Source organism: Sorex fumeus, unplaced genomic scaffold (assembly GCF_029834395.1).
Source record: "Sorex fumeus unplaced genomic scaffold, SorFum_2.1 ptg000003l, whole genome shotgun sequence".
Taxonomy (NCBI): Eukaryota; Metazoa; Chordata; class Mammalia; order Eulipotyphla; family Soricidae; genus Sorex; species Sorex fumeus.
In genome coordinates, this window is record NW_026606060.1 from 43,519,956 (window position 1) to 43,546,731 (window position 26,776).

General features: G+C 37.4%; 1 protein-coding gene across 1 annotated transcript in view; it reads right to left on the reverse strand.

Annotated features, from left to right (window-relative positions):
• CDK17 (cyclin dependent kinase 17) overlaps positions 1 to 26,776 on the reverse strand; it is a 103,986-nt gene that overhangs the window by 41,537 nt on the left and 35,673 nt on the right. The window contains exon 2 of the mRNA XM_056119845.1: positions 412 to 557. Coding sequence (XP_055975820.1) covers positions 412 to 529 — 118 coding nt within the window. The 5' untranslated portion in view covers positions 530 to 557. The remainder of the gene's footprint in view (positions 1 to 411; positions 558 to 26,776) is intronic.

Consider the following 26,776-nt stretch of genomic DNA (forward strand, 5'->3'; position numbering starts at 1 on the left):
AACAATGAAGCTCAAAAAGGAATTTTACAAATCTATTCTACACATTTAAGAAATCCTGTAACCTAAATCATAGTATAAATACTATAATCCAAGTTATAAGAATAACAAATATATTTAAATAGTAATTTAGCAACTAGGATACAAATATATATGGCATTTTTAAGAACCAATGGAAAGATGAAATCAATAGGGTAATTCATGAGGATTAGACAGATACAGTAACTCTGTGGAATGGGTTACATACCATTACTATGTAAGCAAGCACAAGTTATGGTCTTTGGTATCCAGAAACTCATAAAAAACTCAAGAGAAACAAGAAAGCTATTAGGAACTAATCAGGATAACACATCCACATTCTACTAAAAAGGACAAAGCATCTATCCTTCTTTTCCTTATCCCGCAAATATTTACCATTATCCTTGCTGCTGTTTTCTTCAATAGTCATTTGTTCAGCCAACTCAGACAATGATTCATCAATAGTCTGACTTCCTCGAAGTGTGAGGGATAATCTTCTCTTAAATTTTTTCATCCTACCAACTGAATGTGACTGAGAAATCCTGAGGAGAAAGAACAGAATAAGCAAAATTAAAGCTATGAAAGTTTTACAGCTCAAGAAAAATGCTATTCTGTATTGGAAGGATTCAAAATGACAATATAATGAATTCTCCCTTCCAAGAACAACCACAAAATCCTACTCCTCCTCATAAAGATCCACTCAGTGGGGGCTACAGATGTCATAGAATACATACGTTGCCTGTATAAGGATTTGGTTTCAATCACGGGCACTGATTAATTCTAATTTTATTATAGCATCAGCAGAAAACAGAATTTCCACAGAGTCAAAAAACCCAGATTTTTATACATAATTTTAAAAGAACTGAGTATTTTCTTAAAAACCTTTATTATGGGTGGGAGAGATGGCTCAGTTAGAGGTATATGTCTGGCACGTGTCAAGATCTAAGTTTGAATCCCAGCACTACAGGGTTCACTGAGCAACACTGTCTGTAGTCCTGGAGGTCCCTGAGCACAGCCAGATGTAGCTCTGGTGGCCCTAGCATGGCTGAGCAGAGTCAACAATGACTTGACTGAGTATCTATCACAAGCTCGCTGAGCTCTCTGTGTACTGCCTGGGAGCCCTCTTATAGAAAGCAATACTCTGACACGATCAACATTATTTTGATGTAAAGATTCTATTATTAAAAAATCAATCACCTCACTGAATACAGTCAATGAAATTTTTAGATATAAATTGGGAAAATAGAGGTGAAGGGGTTGGGAAGAAGTAAAATATAGAAAGCCATTCCAACAGGAATTTTTTTGACACTCTGATCAAGTCCATATGTTGGATTTTTGTTTTCCCTGGGTAAGATGTCAAGAGTCTCTTCCCATAAGCACAGTGACAGTTTTAGGAGAAACAAAGTCAAATACGTATCAAATCAGCCTGATCAGTGGCTGAATAAATAGCAGTATTCCTACATAAAAAAAAAAAAGATATCAAATGTCTACCCCAAACTAAATACTTGCATATCTATTCACTGATTTAGTTGTCCTAATAGACTGTGTATCTCATTTTCATAAGCAGGTTCAAAGAGGTTCCTTCATGGGGCTGGAGCGATAGCATAGCTGGTAGGGCATTTGCCTTGCACTCGGTTGACCCGGGTTCCATTCCCAGCATCCAATATAGTCCCCTGAGCAATGCCAGGAGTAATTCCTGAGTGCAGAGCCTGGAGTAATCCCTGAGCATCATTGGGTGTGACCAAAAAAAAAAAAAGCAAAGAGGTTCCTTCATTGAAGTCACACAAATAACAAATAATAGAACTGAGACTTAAAGTTTGAGTAATGATTTACTTTTCCCACAGATATAATTAATCTCACAATGGGATGCCAAAATATAACTGTCAGCTTCCTTTTTCTTAGTGGTATATAAAGCAATGGTACAATTCACAGTGGAGGCTTTGATATGATCAAAAAGGATACAAACATGCTTGATCCCCAAAAGAATTTCTCAATAATCTACCAAAAACTTTTCTACTTTATTCCCAACTGTGGCAAACTATTTCACCAGATTACCAAGTATATTATAATCAGTAACCCATCTCAGAATAAGGGCCTAGTACTTCCCTATGCCTAAATACATATTTTATCAGCCAGCTCAGGATGTTTATCTCTGAGCATGTTGATTTTCTTTCTCATTCTAAGGCTCTCCTCTTATTAGCTGAGTGTCCTGAATAAGTGAGCTCTGCCTATAATACTACTTCTGAATAATTTTTACTTGCTCAAAGCCTAAGGATTTTACAGATTTTTAAATAATAACATTTTACAAACTTCATGCTACATACTTACTTAAAACACAGACACACACACACAAACACACACATATACACACACAGGGCCAGGAATATAGTTCAGAAATAGAGTACAGGTATTGTATTTGAAAAAAAAAGTTTAACTGGGCCGGAGAGATAGTATAAGGGTTATGGAATTTATATGATTCCCCAAGTATGGGCAGGATCAGGAATAGGCCCTGAGCAGCACCAGTTATGGCTTAAGTCTTCTCCCTAACAAAACAATCCACCCCCCCAAAAAACCCAACCCCCCCAAATTTTAATTACATTAGAAGAGCAAAAGTTGAAATAAAGCATGATTTAATAAGAACGATTGCACAGCGGTAGGGCATTTGCCTTGTGCACAGCCAGCCCTGCCAAGCCTGTTTTGATTCCTCCTCCCCTCTCGAGAGCCCGGGAAGCTACCGAGAGTATCTCACCCGCACGGCAAAGCCTGGCAAGCTACCCGTGATGTATTCAATATGCCAAACACAGTAACAACGAGTCTCAAAAAATGGAGACGTTACTGGGCCCACTCAAGCAAATCGATGATCAACGGGAGGACAGTATTAATAAGAACTATTCATCCATAAATTCTAAAACAAAAGATGTACTTTGAAGAGATGTTTAAAGTTTCTATTTCTATTTCTTTAGTTTAGTTTACTCATAATACCAAAAAGACGAATCCGTGTACCTGAAAATTTTCTGGAATGTTTAACTTCCACATGTGACTAATTCTCTTTTCAACTGTATTCAATCTGCAGCTAAACATAAATTACTATATATTCTTTTAAAAAATTGTACTTTTCTTTCTACAGATACCAGTTTTCTACACAAATTCTCTTCCTTCAAATCTTATTTCATGAACAGATTATAAAATTTTAAGCTCTTATCTATTACTTCCGAATCTGTATAATCTCTAGATAGCCTACATAATCATTATCTATTGCTAATTTTTCTGTTGGTGCTGATAATTTGTCTGATAATTTTTTTACTGAATGTTAAACACTGTATGGAAATGGCTTTATGAAAAAATATATAGAGTCAAATTAAGAGTAAACACAGTACTGTACAATGGCAAATCCATGACACTGTAATACTGTTGGGGAGAGAATGGGGGCCAAAGAAGATCAGACTAGAAGAAAGGTAGGCAATATTTAGTGCGTCTTTTATGGTGGGGATTCATGGGCACTCTGGTGGTGGTAGGGGTAGTAATTTTGCATATCAATGGCATAATCTTAACACTATTATAAAAGGTAAAGGCCCTCCCGTTGATCGTCGATTTGCTCGAGCGGGCCCAGTAACGTCTCCATTGGAGACTTTGTTGTTACTGTGTCTGGCATATCGAATACTCTCGGTAGCTTGCCGGGCTCTCCAAGAGGGGTGGAGGAATCGAACTCGGGTCGGCCATGTTGGCTGCGTGCAAGGCAAATGCCCTACCGCTGTGCTATCGCTCCAGCCCAACACTATTATAACATCTTAAATTATAATAAAAACTAAAGAAAAATATATAAAAAATTGCAAAGGCTCGAGATGTTACCTTCTTCCAGAGAGGATTTTTTTTCCTAGCAAGCAGTCACAGTAACAGGTTATGTCACTTAAATCAGGAAATGAGCTGGCTTGAGACTTTGTGTTTTAGAAACTGTGAAGACGTGTCTGCCTCTGGTGTAGCCTCACTTTTATAATGTGGCCCTACAAAGGATTTCAATTACAAACCCAAGACCAGAACAATAAAACACCAAAAGTTTCACTCAATCTACTGAGCTGTTTTTTTTTTTCCTTGTTCCTCTTATTCTCCTATAGAAAACAATATAAAGAGCTGGAAAAATGCCTTCCAAGGGACCCCCGCACAGAATATGCTTATGTCCTTTTCACTACCAATTTTAATTCCTCAAATCTTGACAGACTCAAAAGTTATACAATGCCTTCAAATTGATTTTTTCCTTCAATGTTCATGTAACAAGAGCATAAATAGAAGCTGATAAAAATTGATTATAGGAAGAAAAGTAGGTTTGGATGTATACTAAAAAGAAGTGTATTTACTATATGGAGTTTAAAAGTTCTACATGACAAAATAAAAGGCTAAATAGACATGCTATCCATTCAAAGAAGATATCTGCATACAATATATCAGACAGTGGTGCACCAACAAAGCTCAGCAACAAAAACCAATAACTCCATCCATCAGGAAATGGAAGAAGCGTTTAACAGACACTTTCATGAAGACTATCGATGGCTATAGTCACAAGTAAGAGCGTATCACATAACTTAGTACCAGGAAAGGTAAAGGTAAAGGTAAAGGCCCTCCCGTTGATAGTCGATTTGCTCGAGCGGGCCCAGTAACATCCCCATTGGAGACTTTGTTGTTACTGTGTTTGGCATATCGAATACTTTCGGTAGCTTGCCGGGCTCTCCGAGAGGGGCGGAGGAATTGAACTCGGGTCGGCTATGTTGGCTGCTTGTAAGGCGAACGCCCTACCCGCTGTGCTATCGCTCCAGCCCAGTACCAGGAAAACACTATCAAAATGACGAGTCTCTGAAACAAAGAGCAAGAATCTTCAACCAGTGGCAATGCTTTATATAAAGAAGAGGAAAATAAGAAACAACCAGACCTGGTAATCTGGCTGAAGAGGACCTCTCCTTCACTGATGGTGTGAATGTTGTCTGGTCCTGTCTCTTTGGAAAATATAGAGATGTTTGCCAAAAAGCAAGAATGAACCTCCCACATAACCCAGCAATCAAAAATTAAAAACAAAACAAAAAAATATATGCACACCTATGCTCATCATAGCATTTAGAATAATAACCAGGATATAACGGCCACAGTCCTCCCGTTGTTCATCAATTTGCTCGAGCGGGCCCAGTAACATTATGAGACTTGTTACTGTGTTTGGCATATCGAATACGTCACGGGTAGCTTGCCAGGCTCTGCCGTGTGGGAGAGATACTCTCGGTAGCTTGCCGGGCTCTCCGAGAGGGGCGGAGAAATCAAACTCGGGTCAGCCATGTTGGCTGCTTGCAAGACAAACGCCCTACCTGCTGTGCTATCGCTCCAGCCCATAATAAAAACAACTCAAATGATCAAAAAATGAATGGATTAAAAATAAAAGCTGTGGATATATGCATAATGAAATGAATACTACATCTCCAGAAGAAAAATAAAATAAAGTTATGTAGTTTGTGGCAACATGGGTGGAAGTGGGAGGGTAGCACACTGAGAAAAAATATCAGATGATCTGACTCATTTATGGTATACAGAGAAAACAAATCAGGACATTATAAAAAAGTAAAAAAGTAAAGGCCCTCCTGTTGTTCATCGATTTGCTCGAGCGGGCCCAGTAACGTCTCCATTGGAGATTTTGTTGTTACTGTGTTTGGCATATCGAATACATCACGGGTGGCTTGCCAGGCTCTGCCGTGTGGGCGAGATACTCTCGGTAGCTTGCCAGGCTCTCCGAGAGGGGCGGAGGAATCGAACTCGGGTCGGCCATGTTGGCTACCGCTGTGCTATTGCTCCAGCCCTGAGGACATTATAAACTGATGAAAAATCCTGGGCACCAAATTACAGACCCAAGAATTCCAGATTGGGAGGATGTGTGTGTGGTTTTCTTTTTTAGGGGGCGGGGGGGGGGGGGCATATGGTGTAGATCAGAAGTAACTCAAGGACACTGCAGAGGGTCTAGGGCATCACAGTGCTATTAAAGGGAGGTAACTGCATGCACCAAAACCATAGCTGTCATTCAACAAACAGTGGGGGTAGACGGGAAAGGAAGATCTAACCAGAGATGACAGAAAAACAGTGTTTGGAGTGCGCAGTAACTTTCTACAATACGATAAACTAAAACACTACCATAACCTATTTCCAAAACTGCAATTAAAAAATTTAAATATGTGTTTCATCAAGATGAATTTATAAAAGGCAAACAACCTAAGATTTGATCCAACTAAGAAATTTATAAACTACAGTGTGATCCTAATTACAAGAATTTTTAGTTATCATAGGCTCTCATATGGTTCTAATTTGACAGTAATACCTGTGATTTGTTTAAGATATTTAGTCTATTCGGTGAAATGTGCTACTATATCATCTATCCTTTGTTTCTCTAAGAATCTATGCTAGAGACAGATCTTTTGTTTAGCTCCAGAATCATCTTGGACAGTGAATTGCTAACTGCACACCTGGATCACGGTTTTACATTCTGAAAAAAGATCTTGCCAAATACTCCTAAGATCTAATATCTAATTCTGGGAATATCCTGCCTAATAAGTTTCTCTGTAAATATAAGATGTTGTTCATATCACATAATTTATGTTAACGTTTGAATGAAGACAGATGCCTTGTTTTGCATAATTAGGACTTTTGGCTACATTATATCAGTCTGATCCCTGGGGAGAGGAGGGATTGAGAAGACTGAAGACTGAACAGCAAAAAACAGTCCTATCAGTACTATGTAACTAAACCCCAGTGAAAATCTAGACACCAACACCAGACACTCATTGTTAGGCAAAATGTGCATATTATCATACAAGGTGGCCAAAAGAATAAAGGACACACCCTGCCACACTGGTAGAAGAGGACAGCTTAAGAAACATGGCTAGTTTCTCTTGTACTCTAGTTTTATACCCTTTTCCTTTGCTGACTTTAGTCTGTATCCTTCCACTGTAATAAATAACAACCTTGAATTTAATCTCTTTTATGATTTCTGTGTCCTTTGAGTAAATCAAGTTGCAGGATGGCCTAAAGAACTCCAACTCGCTCTTCTTCTTTATCCCCAACGCTGTGCCAGTCTTCTTCCACCCAGGTCAGTTTATCCACCAGTAGTTGAACCCGGGACTTGGCTTTCTCTGTGCTAGCGCTCCAGGTGTCCTCTAGGATCCCGGGACAAAAGCAACCCTGAGCCTCTGCCTCTTCCTCTTCATCTCCAATGCTGTGCTGGTCTTCTTCCCCACCCAGGTCAGTTTATCTGCCAGTATTCTAACCTGGGACTGGCTTTCTCCATGCAAGTGCCCCAGGTGTCCTCTAGGACCCTGGGACAAAAGCAGCCCTGAGCCTCTGCCTCTTCGTCCCCAACACTGTGCCTGTCTTCTTCCCCACCCAGCCTTTAACCTCCCCCCACACCAGGTTCCCGTGGGCTGGTGGCCTCTTCAGAAGTGGGTGTGGCTTTGGTAGAAGTGGGCGTGGACTAATTTTAGGCAGGCGGCCGCCCATGTGGCCGCAGGTAGTTTACTCATACCAAGAAATCTAGTGTAACATAACAGTTCCCATACCCACACACCAAAGTAAAAAAAGAACGCAAATCCTCACCATCTGGGGAGGATGAACAGTCCAGAAGCTTCAATAGGTGCTACTCACCTAAGGGACCTCTCTGACAAAGAATTCAGATATGAAGTCATGAAGATGTTCAATAAACTCAATGAAACAGTGAGACAGATATCCAGTAAATTGAAGGAGGACATGAAAGATACAATGGATTGTACAATCGAGAAAATCCAGGAAGAAATGAGAGCAGAAATTGGAAAGCTACACACAAGAAATGTCACGAGTTAAACATTCCGTAGATGAAATAAACTCAGTCTGTGCCCTCAACAGTAGAATGACCACAGCTGAAGACAGAATCAGTGAGCTGGAAGATCAGCTGCATCAAGCTAACAGGCAACAACAAACAATGGCAAGAGACCTCAAAATAGCTTGAGAGCGAATCAGAGTCATAGGCGATGATTCCAAGAGGAACAACATTAGAATCATTGGAGTACCAGAAGCTCAGGGAAACAATCCCAATGAAAAAACCATGGTTAAGCAAATCATTGCTGAAAAATTCCCAGAGCTTGACAATGCAGCCATTCAGGTTCAAGGAGCCCAAAGGGTACCAGCTAAAAGAGACCCTAACAAAAACACTCCAATACATATCACAGTTAGAATGATCGATGCTGCTGATAGAGACACAATACTGCAAGCAGCAAGGTCAAAGAAGGAAATAACATACAAAGGAGCGCCTCTTAGATTCACAGCAGACCTATCAGAGGAAACCCTCCAAGCCCAAAGGCAATGGCTGGATTTAGTGAAAAAACTCACTGAAATGAATGCTTCACCAAGAATACTCAATCCGGCTAAACTCTCATTCAAAATCAAAGGAACAGTACACTATTTTCTAGGTAAACGGCAGCTCAGGAACTTCATAGACTCAAAACCAAACCTAAAAGGGAGCTCAGATAGAGAAGGGAGCACCAAATAAAGGGTCTTGGGAGGATCCTCCCAGGATAGGAGAAGCATGCTGAAAGTAGACGATAGACAGAACATGATTGTCACTCAATGCCTCTTTTGCAAACCACAACACCAAAAAGGAGAGAGAGAACAAAAGGGAATGCCCTGCCACAGAAGCAGGGTGGGATGGGGGGGGGGGAGGGACTGGGACCCATGGTGGTGGAAAATGGGCACTGGTGGAGGGATTAGTATTTGATCATTGTATAATTGAAACCCAAGCACAAAAATTTGTAAGTCTACAACTGTACCTCATGGTGTAATAAAAATAATAAAAATTTTTAAATAAATTAAAAAAAATAAAAAATAAATCTGATTTTATCAAATAAAAAAAAGAAGGGCTAAAGGGGCTACTATAAAACAAGACAAACCCTACAAGCACTACAGACCCCTACAAAAAGATGACAAAAAAACCCATAATAATCTCTCTCAACGTCAATGGTCTAAATTCACCAATTAACAGACACAGAGTGGCAAAATGGATTCAGAGACAGAACCCAACATTCTGCTGCCTACAACTCATCTCAACAGTCAGAGCACACACAGACTCAAAGCTAAAGGATGGAAAACAGTCCAGCAAGCAAACAGCTCCCTCAAAAAAGCTGGGGTGGCCATACTAGTATCCAACAACATTATTTTCAGGTGAAAAAGATTAGAAGGGACAGCGAAGGCTATTTTCTCTTCATCAAGGGAAACATACAACAGGAAGAAATGACACTCTTAAATGCATACACACCTAATGAGGGAACAGCTAAATATTTAAAACAACTGCTAACAGATTTTAAGGAGGTCATTGCTAGTAACACAATAGTAGCTGGAGACTTCAACATCGCCTTATCACCTCTCGATAGATCAACAAGAACAAAACTCAGCAAGGAAATATTGCTTTGAAAGAAGAAATAGAAGAGAAAGGGCTTAGAGACCTACACAGGGCCTTACACCCAAAAAGAAAGAATACACATTCTTCTTCAGTGCATTTGGAACATTTTCCAAAATAGACCATGTGCCAAGACACAAAAGATACCTCAATAGAATCAGAAAGACAAAAATAGTATCAAAAATCTTTTCAGACCACAACCCAGCAATATTATTTTTGGGAATATATCCCAGAGAGGCAAAAAAGTATAGTCGAAGTGACATCTGCACTTGTTTGTTCACTGCAGCACTATTTACAATAGCTAGAATCTGGAAAAAACCTGAGTACCTGAGAATAGATGACTGATTAAAGAAACTTTTCTACAAATGGAGTACTATGTAGCTGTTAAAAAGGATGAAGTTATGAAATTTACATACAAGTGGTACTACTTGGAAAGTATCATGCTAAGTGAGTCAGAAAGAGAGGGAGAGACATAGAAAGATTGCATTCATCTTGGGAACATAAAGTAACAAAGTAGGAGACTAATACCCAAGTATAGCTGAGATAAGTACCAGGAGGTCTACTCCATGGCTTTGAGGACAACCACACATGCTAGGGGTGGTAAAGGCAGCTCAGACAGAGAAGGGAGCACCAAATAAAGGGTGTTGGGAAGATCCGCCCAGGATGGGAGATGCATGCTGAAAGTAGACTATAGACGGAACATGACTGCCACTCAATTACTCTTCTGTAAACCAAGCACCCAAAAGGAGAGAGAGAACAAAAGGGAATGCCTTGCCACAGAGCCAGGGTGGGATAAGGGATGGGGGGTGGGAGGGATACTGGGATTAGTGGTGGTGGAGAATGGGGACTGGTGGAAGGATGGGTACTCGATCATTGTATAACCCAAGTACAAAAATTTGTAAATCTACAACTGTACCTCATGGTGTTTCACTAAAATAAAAAAAAAAAAACCCTCCAACTCAAACTCCACTAAAGAAATATCCATGGGGGCTGGAGCAATAGTACAGTGGGTAGAGCATTTGCCTTGCAGCCGGCAGACCTGGGTTCTGTCCGCAGCATCCCATATGGTACCCTGAGCACTGCCCAGAGTGATTCCTGAGTGCCCAGCCAGGAGTAACCCCTAAGCATTGTCAGGTGTGACCCAAAAAGAAAAAAAAAGAAACATACCCAAACAAAAAGTCCTGAGGTAACTCACAACTACCACCTTTTCCACTCCATTTTCTCAAACACAGCCCCAATGTCCCCATCATGTCTGATCAACTATGCTGACTTTTTCACTTCAGAATCTTAGACACCATTTGTTACCTATTGTTTCATATTCATTTTTTGTTTTGTCTTGGGATCGGCAGTGGTGGTGTTCAGAGCTTATCTCTGTCGGTGTTAGAGGGACCAGATGTGGTGCTAGGGATCAAACTGAGATTGGTTGTATATACAAGGCAAGCATAACAACTATCCTATATCTAAAGTCCCTATACTTTTAGGAGATAAATAAGAATAAAATGACAAACTATAATAGAAATAATGCCTACTGCTTTAGATGACAGATAAAAATGAATGAATGACTTTTAAGTATTAAAACTAATTCACATTAAAAGCTTGGCGTGTATATTGGATCGCATCTGGTGATGCTCAGGACTTAGTCCTGGTTCTGAGCTCAGATCATTCCTGGTGGGCTCAGGGAACCTAATGGGATACCAGGGATCAAACCCAGGTTGGCTGCATGCAAGGCAAGCACCCTACCAGCTGTAATATTGCTCTGGCTCTCAACACCCAATTTTTTTTTAACTAAGTCACAATAATTAATAACTATGGGTGCTAAAGAATATCACTGTCACTGAAATAACTTTTTCTAAAACACTTATGATGAAAGAGAACAGAAAAAAGATATTGTACAAACAGTAACCAAAGAAAGAAGAACTGGAATGAATGTATTTCTGTCTAACTGTAGCACTGTCCTGCCGTTCATCAGTTGCTGGAGTGGGCCCAGTATCATTTCCATTGTGAGACTTGTTACTGTGTTTGGTATATCAAATATGTTACGGGAGCTTGCCAGGCTTTGCCGTGCAGGCAAGATACTCTCTAACTTGCCAGGCTACAAGTGCTCTGTCAAACTTAACAGTCAAAAAAAGGAAACTATAGGGGCTGGAGCGATAGCACAGCGGGTAGGGTGTTTGCCTTGCATTTGCAAGGTCGACCTGGATTCGAATGCCAGCATCCCATATGGTCCCCTAAGCACCACCAGGAGTAATTCCTGAGTGCAGAGCCAGGAGTAAACCCCTGTGCATTGCCGGGTGTAACCCAAAAAGCAAAAAAAAAAAAAAAAAAAAAAAAAGGAGACTATAAATTGATAATTAACATGTAACAGTTATAGTCATATACATACCTAATAACTATAGTTTCAGTTTGAAATTATATTAAGTAAAAATGAACAGATCTGAAAGAAGAAATAGTTATATGATAATAATTGATTTCAATTTCTCATTTTCAATACTGAATAAAAGAACCAGTCAAAATTTCAACAAATAGAGGAGTTGAACAACACTATAGTATCTTTCATATTAAACGTAAATGACATGTATAGAATGTTTCATATAACAACCAGAGAATGAACATTCTTAAGAAAATATAGAACATTCTCCAGGACAGACATTAGTATAACTAAAAACCAAGTCCTAACAAATCTTTTAAAGACTAAATCATGCAAATTATGCTTTTTTGTCAAAACAGACTGAGAATAGAAATCAGTTAGACACACCAAAAAGGAAAATTCATAAACATGTGGAAGCAAAACAGCATACTCAAACAACAGAGTGAAAGAAAAAAAATCACAAGTAATGTTAGAAAAAAATTAAAAATTAAAAAAATGCGCTGAAAACTGCAAAAGCAATGCAAGAAGTTTATAACTATAAATCTTACATGTCCCCAACCATCAAAAGAAAAACAAAAACAAAAACCTCAAACCAAAAAGTTATGCTTCAGGGAAACAGAAGAATAAATTAAAGAAACAGAAGAGAGGAGAAAAGAAAGATTGGAGTGTATACAAACAAAATGAAGATTAGGAAAAGCAAAGTCAACAAAACCAAAATTTGGATCTTTAAATAAACATTTAACATTAAGAGCATAAATTCTAAAATCAAAAACCAAAGTGAAGACATTACTCCCAATGATAGAGAAACAAAAAGGATTGCAAGAGAAAAGTGAAAAACTGTGCACTGATGAATTGTATAACCTAATGAACAAATTTCCAGAAATACAAATTACCAAGATAAACAATCTAACACTTCCAACAAAGATATGCTCATATTCAGATGGTTTCACGGGTGAATTGTAACAAATATTTGTAGTCATTATCTTAGAAACTCACAGCTGCCATGTAAAGGTGAAGTTAATATTCAATAAAGATTGAGCTTTTCAGGAACAAGACAAGGATGTCTACTTTCACTGCTATTCTAATAGCACTGGAAACTCTAACTAGAGCAACTAGGAAAGAAAAGACACCATAATTGAAAAGGGAGAAGTAAAACTATCTCTACTCACAGATGGTATCATCTTATAGTAGAAAATCCTTAAAAAAATTCATAAATAGAAACCCGTCTGAGCTACTGAAAATTTATTTATTATAAATTATTATATCTAATACTATAGGATACAAAGTATACATTCAAAAACCAATTATATTTCTATACACTTTCAGTGATCATATAAAAAGATTAAGCAGCTTGGAAACAAAATGTTTAGAACTTTAACCAAGGAAACACAAAGTTTATACACAGAAAACTACAAGATTGCTGAAAGAAACAGAGGGTCTAATAATGCAAAAACTTCGGGAATTCATGCAATAGAAAACAGTAATTACATGATAAAATTACCTCAAGTTATCTACAGATTCAATGCAATTCCTATCAATATCCCAACTTTTGAAACAGAAAAATCATGCTACAAAATGTATATGGAATTCCAAGATATGTTTAATTAACAAAACAATCTTAAGCAGAAGAAAAGAGAAAGCACTTGATTTCAGAACTTTTTTTTTTAAGGATTTAAAGCATAGTTTTATTCAACATTTTCCCCAATCTTTCTGTGTAAATTGAGTTCTCTGATTTTTCTATAAAACTATAGTAAATTTCATATCACTTCCAATTTTGAATCTATGTTAACATATGCCATATTTTTTATTCTAGCTTTTGATGCTTATGATCAATTCTCTGAGATTTCAGAACTTTTTAAGGGATCAGAATGATAGCTCAATGGGCTGAGCATATCTTTCACATGCAGGGAGCACAGGTCCAATCCTTGGTATCACATGATTCCTTAATTACCCCTGAGCACTGCCAGAGAGAAAACAACTTACAATGTTACAGCAAACAAATATTGTGGGTATTGGCATAATGACAAAAACAGAGCAGTGGACTAGAAATAAGAAGTCAGAAACAAACGTTCATACCTATGGTAACTGATTTCTGACAAGAGTGCCACAATCATTCAACGAGAGACTAATGGTGCTGGGATATAATCACATAAAAAAAATAAATAAAGGTGGAAATTAGGATACTAATGTCATATACAAGAACCAGCCCAAAACAGATCAAGAAACTAAATCAAAAAGCTAAAAACCCCAATCTCTTATAAGGAAGCATAAGGGAAACAATACTACTAAACTTGACAATTTCTTAATTTCACAGCAAAAGGAATAAAAAAATAAAAACTTTTTCACCTGAGACCATTCAAAAGTAAATACAATCCACAGAATGGGAGAAAAGAAAACATTTGCAAATCATATGTCTGATGAGTTTAATATCTACAATACACAAAGAACAAAGAAAAAGTGTTTTAATGAACAAAGGAACTGAGTTGCTTTGTACAAAAACAAAAAAAGACATACAAATGGCCAAGAAGTGGGGCTGGAACAATGGTACAGCTGGAGGAGCTTGATTTAAATGCAGCTGACCAAAGTTCAATCCCCTGCACTCCATATAGTCCCCTGAAGTCTGCCAAGAATGATACTTGAGTGCAGAGTCAGAAGTAAGCCCTAAGCATTACTGGTTGTGACCCCAAAACTAAATTAAACTGAAAAATAAAAGCAAAACAAAATGGCCAAGAAATATATGAAACAATGATCAACATTACTAATCACAAGAGAAATGCAAGTCAAAACCACAATGAGACCCTACTTCACACCTACCAAAAGGTTATTATAAACAAAGTGTTGGAAAAGGGCAAATTGTAAATTGATACAAAGTTGGTGGAATTTAAAAATTTGCAAACATATGGAAAATTGATGGAAGTTCCTTAAAAGAAAATTAATTACTAAATTAATCATACATAGTAGGGCCAAAGAGACATGCACAAAGGGATAGTGTGCGTGCTTTGTTTACAGGAGGTCTCTGTTTGACTTCTAGTACCACACAGTCTTCCAAGCACTGCCTGAAGTGACCCCAAATACTGAGCCCAGTGTAGCCCCAAGAAATATCCAGTGTGGCTTAAAAAATTAAGAAAGTTTTTTTGGATGTGGGCCAGTCTCTGTGGTGTGAGATGATACCTCATTGTGGTTTTGATCTGCATCTCCCTGATGATTAATGATGCAGAGCATTTTCTCATGTGCCTTTTTGCCATTTGGATTTCTTCTTTGAGAAAGTTTCTGTTCATTTTGTTGCCCCATTTTTTTATGGGGTTGGATGTTTTCTTCTTGTGGAGTTCAACCAGTACTTTATGTATACTTGATATAAATCCCTTGTTGGATGTGTATTGGGCAAATATCCTTTCTCATTCTGAAGACTGTCTGTATTTTGGTCACTGTTTCTTTTGAGGCACAGAAGCTTCTTAGTTTAAGATATTCCCATTTGTCTATCTCTGTTTTCACTTGCTCAGCCAGTGGCATGACATATTTGAAGATACCATTAGCCTCGATGTCATGGAGGGTTTTGCCAACTTTGTCTTCAATGTACATTATGGATTCCGGTCAGATGTTGAGATCGTTAATCCATTTTGATCTTACTTTTGTACACGGTGTTAGGCAGAGATCTGAGCCCATTTTTTGCCATGTAGCCATCCAGTTTTGCCAGCACAATTTGTTAAAGAGGCTTTCCTTACTCCACTTCACATTTCTTGCTCCTTTATCAAAGATTAGATAATCATATGTTTGAGGGGAGATGTCAGTATATTCAACCCTGTTTCATTGGTCTACAGCTCTGTCTTTGTTCCAGTATCATGCTGTTTTAATTATTACTGCTTTGTAGTAGAGTTTGAAGTTAGGGAGGTTGGTTCCTCCCATTTTCTTTTTCCCAAGAATTGCTTTAGCTATTCGTGGGGGTTTATTGTTCATATGAATTTCAGGAGCGTTTGCTTCATTTCTTTGAAGAATGTCATGGGTATCCTTATGGGGATCGCACTAAATTTGTACAATGCTTTGGGAAGTATTGCCATTTTGACAATGTTAATTCTCCCAATCCATGAACAGGGGATATCTTACCATTTTCTTGTGTTCTCTTTTATTTCCTGAAGTAGTGACAAAAGCAAACGGTGCTGGCGTGGATGTAGCGAGAAAGGGACCCTCTTTCACTGCTGGTGGGAATGCTGACTGGTTCAGCCCTTTTGGAAAACAGTATGGACAATTCTCAAAAAATTAGAAATTGAGCTCCCATCTGACCCAGCAATACCACTCCTGGGAATATATCCCAGAGAGGCAAAAAAGTATAGCCAAAGTGACATCTGCACTTGTTTGTTCATTGCAGCACTCTTTACAATAGCCAGAATCTAGAAAAAACCTGAGTGCCCAAGAACAGATGACTGGTTAAAGAAACTTTGGTACATCTACACAATGGAGTATTATGTAGCTGTTAGAAAAGATGAAGTCATGAAATTTACATACAAGTGGTACTACATGGAAAGTATGAGCGAAGTAAGTCAGAAAGAGAGGGGGAGACATAGAAAGAATGCATTCATCTGGGCAACATAAAGTAACAAAATAGGAGACTAACACCCAAGAATAGCCGAGATTAGTACCAGGAGGTTTACTCCATGGTTTAGAGGCCAGCCACAAATGCTAGGGGAAAAGGCAGCTCAGATAGAGAAGGGAGCACCAAATAAAGGGTGTTGGGATGATCCTCCCAGGATGGAAGAAGCATGCTGAAAGTAGACTATAGACCAAACAAGATTGCCACTCAATGCCTCTTTTGCAAACTATAACACCCAAAAGGAGAGAGAGAACAAAAGGGAATGCCCGGCCACAGAGACAGGGTGAGATGGGGAGGATGGGGGTGGGAGGGATACTGGGATCCGTGATGGTAGAAAATGAGCACTGGTGGAGGGATGGGATTATACATTTGATCATTGTATAATTGAAACCCAAACACAAAAATTTGTAAGTCTACAACTGTACCTCATGATGTTTCACTAATAAAAATTTTTAAAAAAAGAATAAAAAAATTATTAGAGTAACCACATGACCCAGCCATTTCATTCCTAGAAATATAACAATAACACTTAAATGTGAAGTCAGACATATATACACTAATGTTAATAGTTGCATTAATCAAACAGACAAAAGGTGTCCATCAAAAGATGAATGATAAAAAAAAATGTAGTTCTATATACAAAACTAATAAGAAGTTCTGACACATGCCACAAGGATGAACCTTAAAAACACTACAAAAAAGGATAAATACTGCATGATTCCAGTTATAAGAAATATTGAAAATAGGAAAATTCATAGTAGAAGAGAGATTATATGGAGGTAGAAAGAAGAAACTGAAGTCATTAAATAGAGTTTTTCTCTGAAGATGAAGCATGTGATCTGAAGACAGAATGTTACTGAGTGTAATTGATGTCACTAAATTGTAAACTTAAAAAAAAAATTTTAATAGTAAGTTCTATATTTCTTACCACAATAAAATGTAAATTTTAACGGTGACAACAGTATTAATATCAGCTTTTCATCAAGACTAAATAAAACCAATTTCATTTTACTATAATTTTATTAACAGCACTGGCTAAGTAGCTTCATTGTGAACAGTCAAGCTATACCAATTACTTGGAAATAAGTAAAGTAACTTTACTTTACTTGGAAATAACAGAATAAATATTAGAATTACTGCTTATAGTCTGGATGTAAAACCTCAAGAAATTGAGTATTTTGGTCTCCATCTCTACAAAAAGAACAAGAAATTTATACTTTTTTTTTAATACTTATAACACTAGAAACATAAAAATTTTAGAGGGAACAAGCACTTTTCAGGAATGAAAACATGGCTGGGTCATGGTGGAAAAAGGAGCAAACCAGCTATAGAAAGGGGAGAGTGGTACAACTTCAATCTTTTTCAGCAGCTCTGGAGCATATCCAGCAATTCTTAAGGGCTTATTCCAGACTCTTATGCTCAGGGGTCACTCCCGGTGAAGCTCAGGGGACCATATGCAGTGCTGAGGATCAAACAGGTAGGCTGCACGCAAAGGGAAAAAAAGCCTTACCCTCTGGACTACCTCTCCAGTCTCAACTTCAATCTCTCGATGGGTACATGAAGTAAGACAAGTTAAATTCTGAAAATCCTCATTCAGAAAGCAAATTTGCACTTCCTTAAGAGAATCCTTTCAAGTACTGGATGAAGTGACATCTCAGGGGAGTGGAGAGAGAAGTCTGCAAAATACTGGGAACAGGGCAGAAAAATGAAGAGAACAGTATCCCCTAGAGCCACAGTTCACCAGGTACATTAGGCCAGGCCTGCTAGAGGAAGGAAGGCTTCAGGGGTGACCACCTGGTAAGTGCTGTCTCCAGAGGTAAGGAAAGTAAGGAACAGGGATAAAAAAGGAAAAGAAATATCCAAGTTGCTCAAAATTCCAGCATGTAGGCTGTGAGTTTTTACTTGGCTGAGCTGTAAAGCATGAAAAGATATTCTCACTAATGCTCAGATTCGAAGTCTTGATGAAAACAAAGTCCTGAGTCTCCATTCAAACATTTGCTACCAGTAATGAACAAAATATAACTAAATCTCTGAGAATACTGACCTAAATCTAGCTGCTTTTCTATCCTTTTAGTCTCCTCTTCAGCTATGTCATGAAGATCCATTTTTGTAAATGGACATAGTTAGGCATATTCTTCTAAGTGGTTGTTTGCTATTCTACTGTATGCTTGTATCATACCGTATCAGAATTTTTTGTTACCTGCTCTGTCACATAGATTAAGAAAGACTTCAAGGGATTATCCAAGGATGAAACTGAAGAAAATGATACAGGCCCAGAAGAGAGCTCAAAGGGCTAAAGTGCTTGTTATGCATGCAAGAGGTCCTGGCTCTATCCCCATACCACATGGATTCCTGAGCACAGCCAAAATAATCAATGAGCCTGAGCACTGAGTCGGGAGTAGCTGATTATCTCCATGTGGAGCCAAAAATTAAAAAAAAAAAAACCCTAGAAAGCATAATGTGTCATCAAAATCCCAAATGTTTGTTTCTTTCCCTAAAAGTGCATGTAAAGGAAGAATGACTGATTTGGTTTATAATAAGGTGGGAATTCCTGCTACTAATAAATAGGGACAAGAGAAGTCATCAAAGTAGCTCCAAAAGAATGGATAGACAAAAATTGTGACAAATGAAAGGATATTGAAGACAACCTGGACCAATCAATTAATTGTATGATTTAAAAAACCATCTAAAGAGACTAAAAAAAAAAAAAAGCAAAAAAAAAGCAAACTGATTTGCCAAGTCTATGAAAAGTTTGTAATTACTGGTAATTAGCCGTTACCGACTGGATTCCACAGGACGTCAAAAGACCACGTGGCCACCCACCTACCAGATGGTCAGACTTCTTCGTCAAGATTATGAACGATCGATTTGAGGCTCTTCTTGTTCCTAGAACAAACAGACGCCATTGGGCTACACTAGCACGCGACAGGGACAAATGGAGACATTACTGGCGCCTGCTCGAGCAAATCGACGATTAACGGGAAGTCAAGTGATCAAGTGATGAAAAGTTTACTTTTTTGAGAGTCAGGTCTTAAAATTCCACCATAGCAATACCAATTCAATTCTCTCGCCTTCGTACCAACTGGAAAGCAACTCCTTTATAACTAGAGAATAATTAAAATCCAGCATCAAGAGACATCAAAGAGGAAATAACAATACATGTAACTGAACTCCTGCTTCAACTACAGTAAATTATTGTACACCTCAGTATCTTAATATAAAGATCTTGAACATTTTTTAAAAGAAACATGATTTATTATCAAATGTTTGATGCGTATACCTTATTTTCCTGGGGTCATGTAAAAATTTCTCAGGTAAATGGGTCATGAGTGGAAAATGTTTAAAATGCCACACTCTAGACTGACTAGAAGCCATACCTGACTGTTAATGCACAACCAAACCCTGTAGGGTCTTCCTACAAAATATATGACCCCTTCTTACCTTAATTGTTAAAATCCAGTTAAGCATCTTGACCTCTTTGCCTGGACGTTTTGTTTTTGAGCTGCATCTAAGTTTTTGTGTGCTCAAGAGCTACTTCCAGCTCTGTGGGGGACCATGTGGTTGAGAGTATCAAACCCAGGCTTTCTGCATGCAAAGCATATGCCCCGTCCATTGAGCTCGTGCACTCTCTCTCTCTGGCATGGCCCCTGGCTGCCATTCTTTTGAATCTCATCTGAAATCATCCTGTTTCCATCTAATCTACTCTAGTTGCATAGCAACCAGAGCAACCAGTCTCTTTGGTCACAATACTTGCTCTTCCTGTTTGGAATGTTCGCCCAGATATTTATGGCACACATGGGGGGAGGTTGGGAGGAGAGAGGTTCTAATCAAACATCACTTCTCTGGTCACCCTGAATGAAAAGGTGTTAGCTCCAAATCCAAGTTACACTCCATCCTCCTGACCTGTTTCAATTTCCTCCATTGCCTTACAGCTCGACATTCTAAATACTAGTATATTGCAGTGTCCTTCCTAATAGTCAATCTTCAGGAGCAGGGACAATGTTTTCTTCCCTATTGCATTTAGAACTATCCAGTGCTTAAGCACAAAGGCTGGCATTTACTAAAAACTCGTAAGCACCTGTCAAATTAAATAAATGAGAGCAAATAACAGAGATCAGTCATCTTTTATAATCTAAGGTCATCCTCCCTATCTAAATATTAACTGACAAAGTTTTAGATCAAAGTTTAGATCATTCTGTTGTCTTTGATTAGTTTTTAACTTTGTTAATAAGTTATATCCATTTGACAACTACTCAGAGACCCACACCACATCTCAGGCAATATTGGAGACATGATACTGACAGCAAAAAGATGAAAATGAACTCTGCCCACAAGAAACATGGTCTTGAGAAGGTTTATCATTTCTAGAGTGACTCTATAGTACTGCAAGTAAGTTTGTAACTCTTACAACAGTCAAACAATTCATTCAACAAATAAAATATTCAAATTGCACTTTTCATGAAAATTATTTGTGACAACTCATTCAATTTGCATAGCTGATATAAGTTATGAAGACCAAGATATACAGTTCTCTTGATTGTGGAAACCCCTACAGGTAGATGAGAAGGCATCCCTGTTCATTAGTTTCTGGGTTTAACTTCAATAACTGTATAACAAAATCTAACTAGCCACCGAGAAGCCTGTAACAGCTTATTCCTGTTAATAAATTCACTGGTATAAGTAATACCCCAAACCCTCCTGGATTTTATTTTTTCACTAAAATTTATTTTATTTTCTTTAATCGTGTATTTTTGCATACAGTGTTGAGCAAAGTTAAAATTCAAAATGAAAGAATAGATACTTGAATAATCATGAATAATCATCAATTGATTTGCAGACTGTAAGTCCCAACAGAAAGGGCATTGTTTGAAACAGCTGTTCAGTTTCAGCAAATTCAGAGTCATCTATTAAAAATGTCATCTGATGCTTCTGATAATAATGGTCTTACTCAGAGCAGAACCAAGACAGCAATTGTAATCACTTGAGGCAGTGTCTTATTTTGACACACAAATGACTACATACAAAACGGAAAGGGACTTTGAAAAAGGAGCAATAAAAATAAATACAAAATAGTACATAAAATTATAATCTTTTATTGATTTGTATTCCTCTGTAAGTGATAAATTCTCTTTTTTTCCTATCTAAATGTATTTTATTATCAAGCTCTGAAAAAAGAAAGCATTACATTGTAAAATCAGAAGTACATTGAATAATATGAATAAAGAGCTGAGTTTTTTGTGAATTTTTTTGTTTGGTTTTTATTTGGGGGCCACACCCAGCAGTGCTCAGGGTTCACTCCTGGCTCTATAGTCAGGGATCACTGACAGCACTCAAAGAGGACTAGATAGGGTTGCCGGGATCAAAGTTGCATCAGCCACAGGCAGCAAGTCCCTACCTGCTTACTATGCTTCGGCCCCTAACCGAAGAGCTGTTTTAAAAACATTTGTTTGATGATGTTCTAATGTTGAAAATCATTTCTGCTGGTTAGTGAAATATTAGTACTCTTATTTTTTAAATTACTCTATAAAAACAAAGAAGGCAATCAATTGTCATTCTGTATCTCAGTTAAGTGATGTGGGAGCTCCTAAATCTGCATTTCTCAAAGTATAACTATAAAAAGGTTATAATAAATTGCAGATTATTCTGAGCTCTGTATTATATTATGATTACTTGGAAACACTGGAAACCCTCTGCTGCATACTTCAGTATCAAGCACATATTTTGAAGAACTTAAAAAACAAACTCAGTCTATATAAGCAAATACAGATGTGGAAGGGTCCAGAAAGGTAGACAACAAAAGTGAGACACGTTTGAGTCCTCATAGATACTACAGAAGATAATATCATGGATGCAGAACAGGCTTTTGCTGTCAATTTTTGCCTTTCATACTTTGAAGCTGTACTTTGAAGTGTGATTAGGTACATACAAATTAAACTTTTATATTCATAATGAACTGACTTTTTAATATTATCACTTTTATATCTAGAAATATTTGTTAAAGTCACCATCTTTCATATTACTATAGTCATGTCAGTCTTCTCTTGGTTAACATTTTCATGACAGAATTGTTTTTCATCTTTTTCATCTTTAGAATCTGTTTTTGCTTTGGAAGCAGCATATGTCTATTAAACTGAGCTATATAATCTCTTTTAATAAAAGTATTTTGTCCAACTTCTCTGAATTATGTTGAATTTCAGTCTACCATCTAATTTTTTCCATTTGTCCCACTGTTATGTAGGTTCTTCCTCCCCATCTTTTTAGCTGAGTATTTTTTTCAATTTCATATACTCTAGAAATATTCTTATTTAGCATTATTCTTTCAGTGGCTACTACAAAAGATACACAACTGCATCTATCTATTTCTCAAATTAGCACGCTTTCACCATATTCCAAACAATGAAATTTTTAAAAAATTTTTATTAGTGAAACACCATGAGGTACAGTTGTAGACTTACAAATTTTTTTTATAGACTTACAAATGTTTGTGCTTGGGTTTCAGTTATACAATGATCCAGTACCCATCCCTCCACCAGTGCCCATTCTCCATCATTTACATTTTTTAAAAAATTTTTGTTAGTGAAACATCATGAGGTACAGTTGTAGATTTACAAATTTTTGTGCTTGGGTTTCAATTGTACAATGATCAGACACCCATCCCTCCATCAGTGCCCATTTTCTACCACCACGGGAGCAGTATCCCTCCCACCCCTCCTCCCCCCATCCCACCCTGCCTCTGTGGCAGGGTATTCCCTTTTGTTCTCTCTCTCCTCTTGGGTGTTGTGGTTTGCAAAAGAGGCATTGAGTAGCAATCATGTTTGGTCTGTAGTCTACTTTCAGCATGCTTCTCCCATCCTGGGAGGATCCTCCCAACACGCTTTATTTGGTGCTCCCTTCTCTACCTGAGCACCCTTTTCCCCTAGAGTGTGAGGATGGCCTCCAAGCCATGGAGCAAAACTCCTGGTACTAATCTTGGCCACTCTTGGGTGTTAGTCTCCTATTTAAACAATGAAATTTTTATAACTCCATTAACTTTCCCTTTTTGTGATTTTTTGTCATATAATTACTTCTACAGATGTTAAATTCAGTTGTTTTTAAAATATAACACTGCTATTTACACACTATTAATAATGCTGGTTTAAGCAGTCAATAGTCCTGCCCACCATATTTAGCCTTTTCAGTACTCTTTAGTCCTTCATGCTTCTGACAATTTTTTTCTTTAACCTGATAGAATTACTTACTACTTCCTGCAGTACAAATATACTAATGAATTTCTCAATTCTTGTTTATCTAAAAATATCGATTTCATTTTGCTTTCTGAAGGATGTTTTCACAGAATATACAATTTAAAATATCATTACACGATCTTTTTACTTCTATGGTCTGTTGAAAAGTCAAATTTCAAAATTCTTATTATTTTTCTTTAAGTCACTGTATCTAAACCCCATCCATCCTGACTGCTTCTATGACTTTTCTCTTTATATGCAAATTGTAAGCACTGTTCTCCCAAACTGTGTGCTGAAGATAGCAATATCTGTCTGACAAATACTAACTGTTAGCATTAAATTGTTTGGACCTAACTACTTAATAAAATAGTTAGGAATTCCTTTTGGCTCCTCTGTGGTGCTGTGACTGGTTCTGAGACAATAAGGCTAAGTATGGCTTTCTTTGTTACTTATCCTATTTTGGATTCACTGAGATTCATTGCTCACTGGTAATTATGTTAACAATTTTTAAACACAGTCTTTATTTCTTCAAGTACTATTTCAGCCTACTCTTTCTCCTATCCATTTCATCAATGTCTAAGTCTGTTCATAGTCTGTTGAAACAAAATTCATGTTAGATAGCTTCTAAACTAAGAGAGCAACCAACTTGGCTGTGTGAGTATATTCTGGGTAGTACATTTCTGTATCATCATAAGATGGAATGGGCAAAAGATTTCCTATGAAGATGATCTCTTTCATAGGAGCAAGTAATAATTCCACAATGAGGCTCTACCTTCATCACCTAAGTATCTCACAAACATTTCACCACCATATCGGGCATAAGAATGTTAACAATTTGGGGAACACTATTCAAACTTAATCAACAAACTTAATTAATACTAATGTTAAAGTATATGGCTGCCCCCTCCCCTCACTCTTTTATAGTTTCTTTAAAGTACATTTCCCCCTCTCTGCTTTAGAAGTCTCATAATAACCCTCTCAAGAGGGAATGACCAAGAAAGACAGCAAATATCACTTTAATGTTTGGTATTCTTCTTCACTCCTTAAAATAGGGAAATTAAATATTGCTTCTTTCACAAATAGCTTCAAAAGCTGCCTGAGATAAAAATAATTTGGTTAATAAATATTCTTCTCTTCTGGAGAGAAGGTTGGGAATCTGGCACAATTTCAATCTAATTCATGGAAAAAACTAACAAACAATGTTCAGGACTTCTGAAATCAGTCTAAGTATGAGAGAGAACAAAGTATATAAGGAAGGTGTAAATTTGCAAAAATGATTACTTGATTATGATAAAAACTTTTTCAAACACCAAACCTTGTCTCTTTAGCACAAATACTTTTGCTAATTTAATAATTTTTTGAATATACAGATTAATGCTTTACATCCATAAAGACTAAAATGCCTTGGGGCTGGAGCGATAGCACAGCATGTAGGGTGTTCACCTTGCACGCGGCTGACCCGGGTTCGATTCCCAGCATCCCATATGGTCCCCGGAGCAACGCAGGAGTAATTTTTGAGTGCATGAGCCAGGAGTAATCCCTGTGCACTGCCAGGTGTGACCCCAAAAGCAAAATAAATAAAAGACTAAAACGCCTTAAATTTATTCTTAAATATACCATTTCAACATCAAACAAAAATAATTTTTTCCTCAAGAATATGTATTAATAGCCACAAAAAATGATAACTCAGTTGTCAATTTACCATTAACATAAAACTGCTATGAACCAGAGCTATAGAGTTTACTTGTTATGTCTGTTATTTTGGTTCTTAACACCAGTTCTGTGAGGTAAAATGTATCATTACTTACCACTAATTATACAAAAGAGAAAACAAAAGCTAAAAACTTAAATAACTCACCAATTAGTCAATAAGTTAGCAAGTAAATCTTGATAATGCCAAAATCAAACCTTATGTACTCTTTCTGCTAAATAACCCATAAATAAGTTGTTTCGCGTGCATATCAAGAGTAAAAACATAAACAACCTTTTCTTCTAATTTCTGTGAGATTAAGTAATATTCTTAAGAAACGTAAGTCAAAGAATTGTTTTTTTCAAAAGTACCTTAATTTCTGCAATTTGAAAGTCAACAAATTTTATTATGGAACTAAAACTTATTTTCTAATTATCTGACATTTATGCTTTGAAAACTTGGCTTATACAAAGTAAATATTATAAACAAAACCCCTGCAATAAATGTTCCTCCTTGGGCAGAATCATAAAACACAGGTCCCAAATTCCATACCAAAAACAGAAAAATTAAAACTCTCTGGATTATATTGTAATACTTCCTACAAGAAATTTCAGTGAAAAGAAGAAAAAGCATCTAGTAACCCTTTCACTGCTAAATCTAGCTGTGCTACACTACCCAGTGTATGTAACTTTTTTATAGGAGCCACCCAATGGTGCTTGGTTCAGCAGTGCTGATAGTTTGGTCACAATGCAGTGCTGTTTGAATCCAGCGGTGCTCAGGGGAACACCAGAGTTATGCCCAGTGGAGATGGGATGAGAGTTCCAGGGGTCAAACTCAGAGTCTCATGCATACCAGTCAGGTACTTTACGACTTGAATTATCTTTCCAGTACATTATCTGTAAATCGGGTTACTTAAAGTTATTAATACTCATTTTTGAGCGCAGTACTATGAAGTGTTGGACTATCCAGCAGAGAAACGTGGCACAACCAGTACTAAACATGCACCAAAGTCATCCCTTCTATATAGCAAGTTATTATTTCTTTTTAGATTATATGAGTAGTACAAACCATTCCTTGCTAACAGTAAAATCCCTTTGAAAAAGCTCTCCTCAGTTCTTTCTACATATAATAAATCACAGCCACAGAGTCAGAAAGACAACTCAAAAGTTTGGAGTGCATGCTTTGATTTTGGGCACCCTGAACTTAATCCTTACACCAAACACAAAGCTAGGAGTCATTTCCAAGCACCTCCAGTTGTGACTCAAAATTTCACCATGAAATTAAGTAAAACTACAACCACTACCTGATACAATTTAGTAACTATATAGTTAGTATGTCTGATATGCTGTATCTGGTATACTGAAATATACAGTAGAAACAAAGTTAAAAGCGTCTCTAAAAGAACACGAAGTGGTAATTGAATACTTCTATTTAATTTTTTTAATTTCAC